The 13,255-nt window shown below is 36.9% G+C and overlaps 1 protein-coding gene across 2 annotated transcripts in view; it reads right to left on the bottom strand.

Annotated features, from left to right (window-relative positions):
- Positions 1–13,255, bottom strand: part of RIT2 (Ras like without CAAX 2) — a 263,569-nt gene that overhangs the window by 161,734 nt on the left and 88,580 nt on the right. For both annotated transcript variants that reach the window (XM_040984716.1, XM_040984715.1), the window contains one exon: positions 5,073–5,146. In XM_040984716.1, coding sequence (XP_040840650.1) covers positions 5,073–5,146 — 74 coding nt within the window. The remainder of the gene's footprint in view (positions 1–5,072; positions 5,147–13,255) is intronic.

Here is a 13,255-nt window from a genome sequence, read left to right on the forward strand (position 1 = left end):
AGGACTTTAGCCATTGAGCCATTGCACTGGCACATCATTTACTGTATTATATATTATATGTAATTAGATATTGCATTATATATTATAAGTAAACTAGAACTCATTTAATGTATACAAGTTAATGGATGCGGTTCACCTTCAAAAATAATTTCTTTTAAGATTTACTTAGTTTGCTTGGAAAGTCAGAGTTACAGAGAGAGAGAGGTTGATTTTCCATTAGCTGATTCTATTCTCAGCTGGCTGCAATCGTCAGAGCTTCATGGGGTCTCTCATGTGGGTGCAGGGGATCAAGGACTTGGATTATATTTTGGTGCTTTTCTGGGTTTTAAGTAGGGAGCTGGATGAGGAAGTGGAGCAGCCTGGACAGAATTCATGGGTCCCAATTATGATATTATATAAAAAGAACTTGAGAATTTTAGAATCCTACTGTGTGTGAGGGGTCTTAGACCCAATCCTCCATGAATACTGAAGGATGATGATGCATTCTGTTATGGTATCAATTAAAGCCACTTTTAAAACTTTCAGGATTTCAGGGGCTTGGTTCAGTAGCCTAGTGGCTGAAGTCCTCGCTTTGCATGAACCAGGATCCCATGTGGGCACTTTTTGGTGTCCTGGCTGCCCTGTTCCCATCCAGTTCCTTGCTTGTGGCTTGGGGAAGTGGTTGAGGATCACCCAAGGACTTGGATCCTGTGTCCGTGTGGACGACCCAGAGCAGCCTCCTGGCTCCTGGCTTTAGATTGACTCAGCTCTGGCTATTATGGCCGCTTGGGGAGTGAATCAGCTGACAGATGATGTTTCTCTCTGTCTCTTCTTCTATCTGTAAATCTGACTTTCCAATAAAAATAAATCTTAAAAAACAAAACATAGAAAGTTCAAGATTTCAGAATTTTTGTACCCCAAAAAGTTAACTTTGTATTTTTTTAGTATACTCCCATTTAAAATTTTTGGGCTAGAAAATTTAAGGATAACCCATAAGTACATTCTGAGTATGTCTACAGTAGTTCTTAGCACACTTTGGTATACTTATTACTTTAATACCTTTCTTCTGACTGCCATGAACCTGAAGCATTTTGCAGGAAGATGCTCATTTCTTTCTGTTCTACATTTTGTTGACCTTGGGCAGTCCTTGCTCCATTTTAAGGAACTTTGAAGAGAAATGAAATAAGAAAGAAGTTTTATGATAATGCGATGGATTCTAGGCACAGCTGTCCCAAGAGCTTTACTTTAACAACCTTACCTTAAAGAAGCAGCTTAACTCGTATAAGCCTTAAATTCTCCTGCTAAGTTACTTAATTTTTTTTTCTAAAATCCTTGCTTATTTAGAAGCAGAATTACATGGAAAGAGAAATTGCTAGAGATAGATCTTCCAGGCACTGGTTCATACCCCAAGGGCTGTAATGGTTGTGGCTAGGTCAAGCTGAGGCCAGGTGCCTGGAATTTCATTTGTCTCCTTTGTCGACTGTAGGACCCAAATGCTTGGGCCATTTCTGCTGCTTTGCCAGGTGCTTTCGCAGGGAGCAGGGTAAAAGTGGAGCAACCTTTGACTCAAACCTGTGCTCATAAGACAGTAGTTTCGTAGATAACGGCTTAAGCCACTGTACACTAACAGCAGTCCCTACAATATTTTGCATTGGAGAGAATCTGGGAACAACAGATCTAAAGTATATAGAGAAAATTTTAGCTGTGGCAAGAAATTTATTTGATTGTTAAAGATTTCCAAAGGCTCTATGAGTAGAGAAAAATAATTGTTGATGAATGGAAGAGGCCGTACTTAAGCATAATAAATATTGGGTGGGAGAAATGAATTTTGCCAACATAATTGAAACATGCAAAGTTCAATTGTGTGTTGACATCCTTTCCAATCTGAGAATTGCTGAAAGTCAATCTTTTTTTCCTATGGCTTTTCCATGGTCCTGTCAGTCTGTGTATAACATGATGAGCTGTAAGACACACTGCACCAAACTGTGATCACTTGGACACTGAGAAAAAGACAGAAGCAGAAAGCCATCTCAGGCTTTTGCCAATACTCTTTCTTTTGCACATCATCATGTGACATATACCTTGACCTTCAGCTAGTGTGAAGGAATGCGATTGAGAAAGCCAAAGAGAATCTCAACCAACAGACCTTCTGTTTTTTTTTTATTATTATTATTTTCACATTTTGTCCAGTTGTACTCATTGATATTATTCATTTTTCAACAAATCTGCGCTTAGAAATATTTTTTCTGAATTTTTGGGTTTGCATTTTGGAAGGCCCTGATATCATATAAAGCCTTGGTAAATGAATATCTCATGCTTTCCTTTGTTAACCTGATTTTCTCTGTTACCTATGAAACATTGCAGTCTATGAGGCAGAAATTCTAATTTTGCTGTCATCCAAGCACAAATGTGGAACACACTGGAACTTGGCTTCCTATTTTGCCTCCAGGAGTCACTCCACTTCCTTAACACTTTCGTCAATCTCGATGGAGACATCAATAACAGCCTTTTCACCTAACACCTAGTTTTGTTTTGAGAATAACAGTTTTTAAAAAATGTTCAGAATTAATAATATTAAAATAAAAGATGGTGGCACTATTTAAAATATTGCAGTAGTCTTGTCTCCTGTCTCCCACAGGGACATAAGTTCTGTTAAATCAACTGTATAGACCACCTCCTGCATGTACAGGATTAATAATAGTTTGAAAGCCAACACAGCGCCATCTGTTTAGCCTTATGTACTCCTGACTATGTTTGGCTGCAGTTGATGCTTGCTTAGAAAAATATTTGGCGGCATACAAATTTAATAGCTTAATCTTTTTAATTATGTGTTTATATGTTTCTCAGTATTGTCAGAGCATAGACTCATTAACTCTAGTCCACAAGCAGATAATATTCTTCATTTGCAGCTACCCTGAACTAAAAAGAATTATTATGCCTTAATAATTAGTTATTCTCATAATGACCATCTATAAAACACTACCTCAGACTCGGGATCTTGAAGCCAATAATATTCATGATTTTTCTAGATTACAAGTCTTTGTGATTATTGGAGCATACCAGTATCAGACTTGGATAAACTGAGTTTTGCACTTTTTTTGCTTGGGTTTATGGGCCAAAGACTACCTGCCACAAACTGTTTTCTCTGGAATCAGCAGAGTTTTTTTTTTTTAAGATTTATTTTATTTTTATTGCAAAAGTCAGTAACACAGAGAGGAGGAGAGACAGAGAGGAAGATTTTCCGCCCGATGATTCACTCCCCAAGTAACTGGAGCTGCGCCAATTTGAAGCCAGGAGCCAGAAGCCTCTTCTGAGTCTCCCACACAGGTGCAGGATCCCAAGACTTTGGGCAGTCCTAGTCTGTTTTTCCAGGCCACAGTCAGTGAACTGGGTGGGAAGTGAGGCTACCGGGATTAGAACCGGTGGCCATATGGGATCTTGGCATGTTCAAGGTGAGGACTTGATCTTCTAGGCCACCACACTGGGCCCAGAAATTTTATTATTACTACTGAAGAGGTTGGTCAGAACTAGCAAATGTCACATCTACCTAAGTTGCATTGGCCAAGGTTAAGCCCACAGTGATGATCAATAACCTGCATAGTCAGCATTGCACTGACAATATACTTAGCACCAGCTAAGCTCACAGAATGCAAAACCGCATGAATTTTCAATAAACAAAGATTTTCACTTTCTATAAGATATAATGATAGTTGACTACTTATATTTTCAGCAATAAAACTTCACTCTTTCCTAAATGAAATTTCTTTGGTTTGAGAATTTCAGTCATTACAAACACTTTACTGCAATGAGTGAACTTTAAAATACTTCATTATATTGAATTAAATTTGATGTAGTCAAATTTTCTCCCAACTTCATCTCTAATTATCTTAAAAATATGAGTGCACTTCCTCTTAGGTAAGACAGCTTTTACAAACAATCAAAACAAAAAAGCTTACAGCCAATACCACAGGATGACTTGGCCATCCCTTTGGACCATGCAGTATGATCTTTTCTGAGGCTATCCCTCCACTGATTCACAGAGGTATATTAAAACCTCCTGAAAGTTGTTTCTGAGTTATGATTTTTATTTATTATTTTACTGTTTGCTTAAATTAGATACATTAAAATTTTAAGTATTTTCATGACTTTTTCATTACAACTAGCACTTTTGCACCTTAATAAAGTTTATGCATTAAGTCTGTTTTTGTTAATATAAACAAAATTATAAAAGCTTTAGACTTACTTACTTTTTCCTTTTGTTATTATTATTTTTTTAATTTTCAATAATGCATTTTTGCAAGTATAGGGATTCCGTCTTCCCCCCTCCCTGCTCTATTATTTCTCCCTCCCTGTTTCACCTTACATTATTATAGTATTGTAGCCCTTTTGTAACATGACAAATCTATCATTTGCCATTGAAGAATTTGCCATTTAAGAATCTCATGGGAAGATGGCAGTATAGGGTGAGTACAGGTTTAAATTGATGAAGACTAAATAGCCAGGATGAAACAGAGAAGACAGATTCCAGGAAATAAGAAAACATAGGCTGACAGCAGAGGGGCACCTGGAGACCTGCAGACAAGGGGAAGCAGCAGAGATAATAACGTAGTGATGTTGCTGTGACTAGATATCCCAACAGTGGTCAGCTGCTGGTGATCGGTGATAGGAGCTCTAGCAGCAGCCAGGTGTGAACGGGAGTTCACCAGGAGATCGGAGATGCAAGGAGGACCCAAGAAAGCACTGCTCCCATGACAAGCATACACTCAGATGCTTCCACTGCAACATGTCCCTAATCCCTTCGCTCAGGCCAACTGCAACACCCCCACTTGGGGACTGGGGTAGCATTTGCTGGTCTGGTATTCTCCTGCCTTCCCCACATCAAAAACAAACGAGCAAACAAAGGCAACCATGCTGGCACATTGTATAATTAGCACAAATTTGGCAATCACCAGACCCAGGATGCCCAGCAGCCATAGTGTAACACTTCTTTAGGTTTAAGGCAAACTAAGCAGTTGCCTGCATCTGAGAGAAAGGAATTTAAAGTTGAAACATAAATGGGAGTGAGATTGGAGAGTCTTGGGAAAGTCGCTTACCTGTCCAGCAGTGTCCAAGATGTCCAGATAAGCCGGTTCATTGTCAATCCTGACCTGGGTCTTATAAGCATCTTCTGAAAAACAGAAGGCAAATTTTACACTTGGGTATACTCCATAACAAAGCATTGTTGCATCTTGGCTATTACTGCTGAGAAGAATTTCTAAATAAATTACTCATCAGGTAAATTATTAAGACTGAGAAAGATATTATCCATGGAAAGGGGGTTATTGCTTAAGTTAAATAAACTCATTTATGGTTAGACTTTCATAACATAAGGTGTCCTAGGGAATAACCCACATACAAAAACAAAAAAGCTCTCATACACAGCACAATTGCATCTCAGCAACAAAGCAAACAAAGACAACGTAAGACAGTTTTTTCCTAGAAAGCCAATAAAAACCTATTTGTAACACTGTGGTTTAGACACACTAGTGGAAGTCCAGGCTACCACAACTAGAAATATAAATAAATGAATGATGAATTAATGAATGTATAAGAAAATAAACAAACTTAGAAAAGTAGTAGAATTTAGAATCATTAATCAAACATCTGTTTTCCGTCCCACCTAGAAATCTGTATGGGTCTATAATCCTCTCTCCTATACAGCAAACATTTAAAAATAAGTTTAAATTTTAAAAATCTATTGCTTCTATACACTAGCAATGAGCAAAGTGAAAAGGAAGTTAGAAATAAGTTCCACTTAAAACAGCCCTTGTGTGACTGGACTATTTTACTTAGCATCATTTCTTCGGAGTTGGTTCATGTTGTAATTTCTGCCAGGACATGAACTGGTGCTGATATGGAGTCCTGGTGCTTACAAGGTAAAATTTAGCGACTGAGCCATCACATTTTCCCAGTATTTTTACTCTTTAGAATGTATCACTTGATAAATTGCTTGCTCTATGCACTTAAGATGACAACCATAGAAACAAGCAGTACAACGATGGTCGGTAATTCTGAGTGTAAGCAAAAGGGTGGGGGTCGTTGTTTAATGTGTATGAAGTTTCAGTTTTGTAAAATGAAAGAGTTCTGGAGATTGCCTGATGATATTAGTGCACCTAATAATACTGGATAGTATTTGTGCAATAGATAAATGTTATGCTGTGCGTATTTAAAAAATAATTTTGCATTAAAATATTACATCCCATTTCCATATAATTAACTAAAATTGAAACATAAAGACATAGTAAACCTGAATAGACCAATTACCAAGACTGAATGTATAATAAACAGCGTCTCAACAGAGAAAGGCCTGGGACCCAATGACTTCATTGGTGCACTCTGCTAAACTTCTGAGAAAGAAATAATCTTAATTCTTCTTAACTACTTAATTGTATAATTCATTTGTGAATTTCTGCATAAATACTGATTGGAGTTATGATTTGAATTATTTCCATTTTGTAATCCAATTATTTTTAGATTGCTGAATTTTCAGATTTGGAGCATAGTGTCTCCATTTCTAATGCCATTCTTAATTTCATTAGAAATAATTTACAATTCTTATGCGTGCATCTTGCACAAATCTTAGCTCACTTTTAATGTTTTATGTAGTTTGTAATCCTAAGGTAAATGTTTTAAAAATTTTCTCTCGTTTGCTATGAAATAAAAAGGCAATTGGTACAACTAAAAATGTTATGTTTCCCCTGCCCATTTAAGAACAGAAAGTTTAACAGTAGATAAAGACATTAGGGAGGTTCATGTCAGTGGGAGGCTAAAATAAATACTAAAAATTGATGAAAAGTCCAGCTCCTTAGAGGTAACAATTAACACAATTCTATTTAAGCAGGAAATAAGGCTGCTTCAGTCAAAATATAAAGCACCTTCTTTTAGGAAAGCATTTAGGATGTTAAACATTCATTCATGTCAGGATCCTGAAGAGAAAAAGAGAGAGAGAGAGAGAGAGAGAGAGAGAGTGCAAGAGAGGGACTAGGCTCAATAGCCTAGCTAAGGTCCTCACCTTGCACATGCCAGGATCACATATGGGTGCCCGTTCTAATACCAGCAGCCCCGCTTCCCATCCAGCTCCCTGCTTGTGGTCTGGGAAAGCAGTAGAGGACAGCCCAAAGCCTTGAAACTCTGCACCCATGTAGGAGACCCAGAAGAAGCTCCTGGCCCCTCTCTCCTAACTTTGGGCTGGCTCATCTCTGGCTCTTGTTGAACGCACTTGGGGAGTAAACTAGCAGATGGAAGATCTTTCTCTTTTCTTCTTCTCTCTGTGTAGATCTGACTTTCCAATAAAAATGAATGTTTTTAAAGGAGAGAATCAGAAAAAGCTAAGATATTGATGAGTTATCACATAGTAGTTTATAAGGAAGAAATAAAGGAAGGGAAAAGGGAAACTAAAAAAAAAAACTCAAAAAATAAAAGAACATTGATGGCAGGTTGTGATGGTAGGCACTGACACTGAGTTTGATATAACCACTAACAATATTCTATGCACACTTATGTCCCAGAGGCAGGCAAACCAACTTCACACAGAAACTAAAATACTTAATAATTAATTACATGTGGAAACAAAGATATTATAATAAAACCACTCAAGTGTTTGGTTTATGCAGCTGAAGAGAGAATCAAGACGATTTCTAAGACCGAAAGTGGAGAGTGATAGCCATCAAGTGTTCGGGAAATATTGACTTTGCCATGTGTGTGACTCATTGATTTAGGAATGATCAGGCATATCGCAATGTGTGGATCTCTGGACAGAGCTCAGAACAGCTCTTTCATTTCATCTCTCTATGCATGCCAGCACTATCCTACATATTTCAGCTTACTCAACTCCCACTGTCAAATCTGGCTGAAATGTTCAAGACTGGAATTCACTACCAGTAATGAGAAGATTAAAATGTTACCAGAAACCTTTAAATCACTACTACATTTTGACAGAAGCCATCCGTTATGCAGACTGTTGGTTTTGAGATTATTTCCGGAATGTTTGCATAGAAAGCCGTGATACACCACAGGAGGCACTTTTCCAGTATGTAGTGTTGAACATCATCCACAAGTCAGAGTTTTGTCAGTTGTTAGAGATAAGAAGACATAAATACACGTGGGCATACCAAATGGTAATATCTGTTATAAAAAAAAAAACTTTTACAGTCATGACAGGAGCCATGATATACACATGGGAATACATGGGGCATTACAATCCCAAACATAGATCCTGCCTTCTAAGAAATTTCTTCTTTGTGACTATATCAGAAGACTTAAATTTTTGGAAATGCTGCCAGTAGAAGAGTCCTCTTCCATTCTAATCCATTCACCCTATGGCTTACCATGCAATTTTTTGCTTTCTGCCCCACTGCTCTTTATAATTCACTATTTTGCATCTTTCCTCTCACAATAGAGAAATATTAAAGAACTACTTCAACTTTTTTTTTTTTAAGAACACTTGTAGTTGTTTTTTAATTCTACAGGAATGTAAGAACAGTTTTTCTGAAAAAGGAGCATATGACCTGAGGACCACAAGTAGATCTTTCATTTTTCATGTTTGTTTGTTTAAACTCAAATGGCCAAAGAACAGCATGACGTGGCCAGGGCAAGACTAAGGAAGCTCAGTGAGAACTATCGTCTGTGATTATCTGACTCCTGCATAGACCCAGCACATAAAACATATATCAAATCAAAGCTTCTCTTGGGATCAGAAATCCTCTTCAAAAGACTCGGTGCGAACTGGCTGGAAACTAAAGCCCGACTTCCATGGAAGATTTTTTTTTTTCTCTTTCTCTTTTAAACAGTGTCCATCAGAGTATACACTCCAGGGTGGGAAATGTAGGTCACCTGCCTGGCTTCCATAGAAACTAATCCCTTTCATTTCTCCCTTATAAACAATCTTTCTTTGTGTTTCCATTCATCTGCCCCTTTGAGACCACCCATGCAGAAATATACTGTCAGAAATATTCTCTTGAATGCAGATAAATAACCGCTGAATTTCAATCATCTGTCTATAGACCCAGCCCTGAAGTAAGCTCATTTATCTTCCCAACCAAAAGGCCAGATGTGCACAAGGCTTTATCAGACAGAAGTGGAAGCAGCTTCCTCCTACATCCCTTGTACATCGAAGCACAAAGGGGCAGTGTTTTTGGTGACATCTAACACGTTAACATTAATATTAATATTCAAGTGTTAATTAATTGCTTCTTTTCAGATGTTTCTTTATCGCTTTCTCTTCCAAGAGGAATTCTACAAGAAGAAATTATTGTATTAAAGCCTGAAATCCATTACTAAATATTTCTGCTATAATTGGCCAGCCAGTTAACCTTAATTGTAAAAGAACATAATAGCACGTTCTAGTCAATGAATGTTTTAAAAGGATTAGTGAAACAAGTGTACGTAATAGGGCTTTTATAAAAAAGATAGTACAATTCAAACTGAAAGCATATAAAATTTTACCTTTTTTTAGTATTGTTTTAGATAACTATGAAATTATATTAAAAGTAAATGATTTTTGCAATTTATTTGCAATGTGAGTTTTTTCATAATAAATAATTCATAGTTTGAGAAGATGTGTTTAACATAATCATTAAAGTATTTTAATTAATTAAAAATAATAAGAGGTATGGATGATTTGTTCATAGTATGTTCATAGTAGTTTATTTAATTCTCTAGCAAAAAGAAGATGTTCATTTAAATTATTTTACAGTAGATTGTATATACACATGAAATTAGATATATGTATATACATATATTTTCATATACATATATATTTTAATATACCTATTAAAATCCACAAAAGTGTAAGGGAGAGAAAATATCAGAACATAGTTGCTGAATCTTCATTTTTAAAATTTGTTTCTTATTTAATTGGAAAATCAGATCTACAGATAGAAGGATAGAGAGAAAGATCTATTCGTCCGCTGGTTCACTCCCCAAGTGGGCACAACAGCCAGAGATAAGGTGAGCCAAAGGCAAGGTCCAGGAGCTTCTTCCAGGTCTCCCACATGGATGCAGGTTCCCAAATCCTACACCACTTCCCCAGGCCACAAGCAGGGAGCTGGAGAGGAAGTAGGGCAGCCAGGACATGAACAGTGCCCATATGTGATCCTGGCGTGTGCAAGTTGAGGACTTTAGCCACTAGGCTACTATGTCAGGCCCATTGGCCCATTTTACACATAGCCTCAAATAATTTACTTACAAAAACTTTCTCAAAAGGATTACTTAAATAAATAACTATTGCCTGTGTCTGAATGCATGTATACCAAGAGCAAAAGAACATTCCAACATAGGATTCTTGAAATGATATATTGAGTAAGGAGTTAAAACTTTTCTGAATCCACACTGATATAAACCTAATATATGTACTGAAATTGTACTGGATTCAATGTCTATTTGTATAATAGCTAATATAGACCCCAATGGGCACAGAGCTATCACTTTGAAAAATATAGGTGGTTTCCATACGCATTGAGTTCATAATTTCAAGAAAACATATGAAAATACATTGAACTTAACCAAGCTATTGTTCCTTCCTTTAATGAATGCTGTATTAAAAACATTTAGTGAGGTACATTTTTTTAGGAGATAGCAGTGGACACCTAGAGAAACTTAAGTTGAACTGAGATGAAACTTCAAAAGGATGGGAGTAGAAACCAGTTTGGAAACAGGATAGTTTGAGATACCAGGAATAGAGAATGGAATTACACACATTCTCAGGGTTACGTCTTCCCAGAATCACACATTATGAAATATACAGTATGTGTCTTTGCTGGCTAGGCAGGAAGCCTTGAAAATGGCCAGAACTGAGGTTGTTGCATGAGTTTGGGTAAAGAAATCCTTTCTACTCACAAAATTAAAAGCTGAAAATTGCCACAGGATTATAAACCATGGAAATCCACAGGAATTACAAGACAGAGTTCAGATGTGTTTCCGTGCTAAAACAGAGAGTTTACTCAGCTTATTTAGCTCTGTGAAGGACAGGGGCTCCCTGATATTATCCCAGTCCAGCAACAGCTGGAATGTTCTCCCTGTGCAGGACAGGGGCTCCCTGATACTATCCCAGTCCAGCAACATCTGGAATGTTCCCCCTGTGCAGGACAGGGGATCCCTGATACTATCCCAGTCCAACAACAGCTGGATTCTTCCCCCGGCATATAAAACAGTCCTGCTAAGGTTGCTCCCTTCATGGAGATTCCCAGTTCACGGTCTAGGAAGTACAATATCAAGTGGCTTAATCACACCAACTCCAGAGGTTTCTGAGGCAGGTTCACCACTCACATGGCACACGAGGAACAATGTCTCTAGCATTAGTCTGTGTTGCTGAACATTGGCTATGAACAAAACACACAATGAGGGCTACAAGCTGAAATATGCCCTTTGGGACTGTTGAATCTCAACCAGAAATGTTCCTGTGCAAGGGACCTCTTTATCAAAAGTGTTAGGTATGTTTATCTCAATTCCTATCAAAACCATAGCCATTTTTGGTAGTTACAAATATGTGTATTTAAAAAAATTATGAAAAGAGAAAGGAACTGGAGTAACTATAGAGGAAAAAAACAGAAATGAGTTCACCTGATGTCATGATGCAGTAAAGTTATAATATTGCAGAATATGTGATGTTGGTATAGTAAAGAAACACAGATCAGTGGGATAGCAGAGATCTAGAAGTGGATCCTCACAAATATGACTTTACTATAATTCTATTTTAATGTTTTAGTTTTCTTATTAAATTTTATTTGAAGGAGGAAGGAGACAGATACACACGGAGAAACATTTTTCCATCTACTCACTTGATTTCCAATTATTTTTAATCTCCAAGGTTGGTCCAGATTAAAATTAGGAGCATGTAATTCAGTAAGTCTTCCACGTCAGCAAGAGAGTCAAGTGCTTGAGTTAGCTTTTTTTGTCCCTTAAGGTTTGCATTATTAGGAAGCTGAAATCCAAAGTTGGGACTTGAACTCAGGAATCTTGATATGGCTTGAGGACATTCTAGTCATTGGCTGATTTGCTGCACCAGATTCCCACTCCCAGACTGGCTGCATTTTCACAAAGGAACAAAAACATGAGATGCCTTTTTTCAGTAGCATCTAAAAAAGACTAAGCATCCATACAGCAAATGAACACATAAAGCTTATGTTTTTATAAAAATTAACAGAATAGAAAACAAACTGCTTAATATTTATTTAGAGAGGAGGGAAAAAGAGAGAGGGGGAGGATGAGAGAAAGAGAGGGAGAAAGAGAGACTAAGAGATAGATAGATAGATAGATAGATAGATAGATAGATAGATAGATAGATGATTTGCTCATGGACTCTCCAAGCATCTGCAACAGCCAGGGATGGTCTAAGCCAAACAGAGGAACCAGGAACTCAATCCATGCTTCTTTTATGGGTGGCAAAATTCCAGTATCTGAAGCCAGTCACACTGCCTCATTGGTGAGTTTCAGTAGGAGTCAAACTCAAGTACTATAACATAGGATATGAGTATATTAACTATTGTTGTAACTGCTAAACTAAATGACTGCTACTAGATCACAAATTGAAATGTAAAATTAAAAAGGAAGAAAATTTCAGAAAAAAGAAGGAGTAAATCTTTAGAAGATAGGCAAAAACTTTTACATGTATAGTTCCTAAAAGGGAAAAAAAAGTTGAATCTCACCAAAGTAAAAAAAAAGAAAAAAAAGACTTGCTTTCATACTCCGTTGACAGCCTGAAAAGGAAAACTAGCTAAAGAGAAAATATTTACAAACTACATAGCTGACCCAAATTGAATATTTAACATATATGAAGTACTCTCAACTCCCAACTGCAAAAGTAACAATCAATGTCTTTAAAATTAGAAACAATTGTTGAGTCACACCAAGAAGTAATTGCATTTCTGGATATTTATCGTAGAGAAAAGAAGACTTCCATTCAGAAAAAACACATAGAAAATAAGTGTTCAACTGACTGTTGTACTTTTATTTATAGTGGGAAAAAACTGGAAGCACAAAATAAATGGCCATAAAAATGGTGGTACAATCATGTCATAATATAGCACTCAATAATAAAAACAAAATTGAGTTTTGAAATATGAGATAACCTTAATACATTTCCACAGAAACGTACTAATCTAATGATGTAAATCCCACAACATTACATATTGAATGGTTCTGTTTACATAATAGTCTTAAATGGAAAAAAATATTGATATGATTAATCGTTGCCAGACATTCCAGCTGCGGGGGTAGCGTGAGACATGTTTTTGGATGA

The sequence above is a fragment of the Ochotona curzoniae genome, unplaced genomic scaffold (genome assembly GCF_017591425.1).
Source record: "Ochotona curzoniae isolate NIBS_2020 unplaced genomic scaffold, NIBS_Ocur_1.0 contig_43, whole genome shotgun sequence".
Taxonomy (NCBI): Eukaryota; Metazoa; Chordata; class Mammalia; order Lagomorpha; family Ochotonidae; genus Ochotona; species Ochotona curzoniae.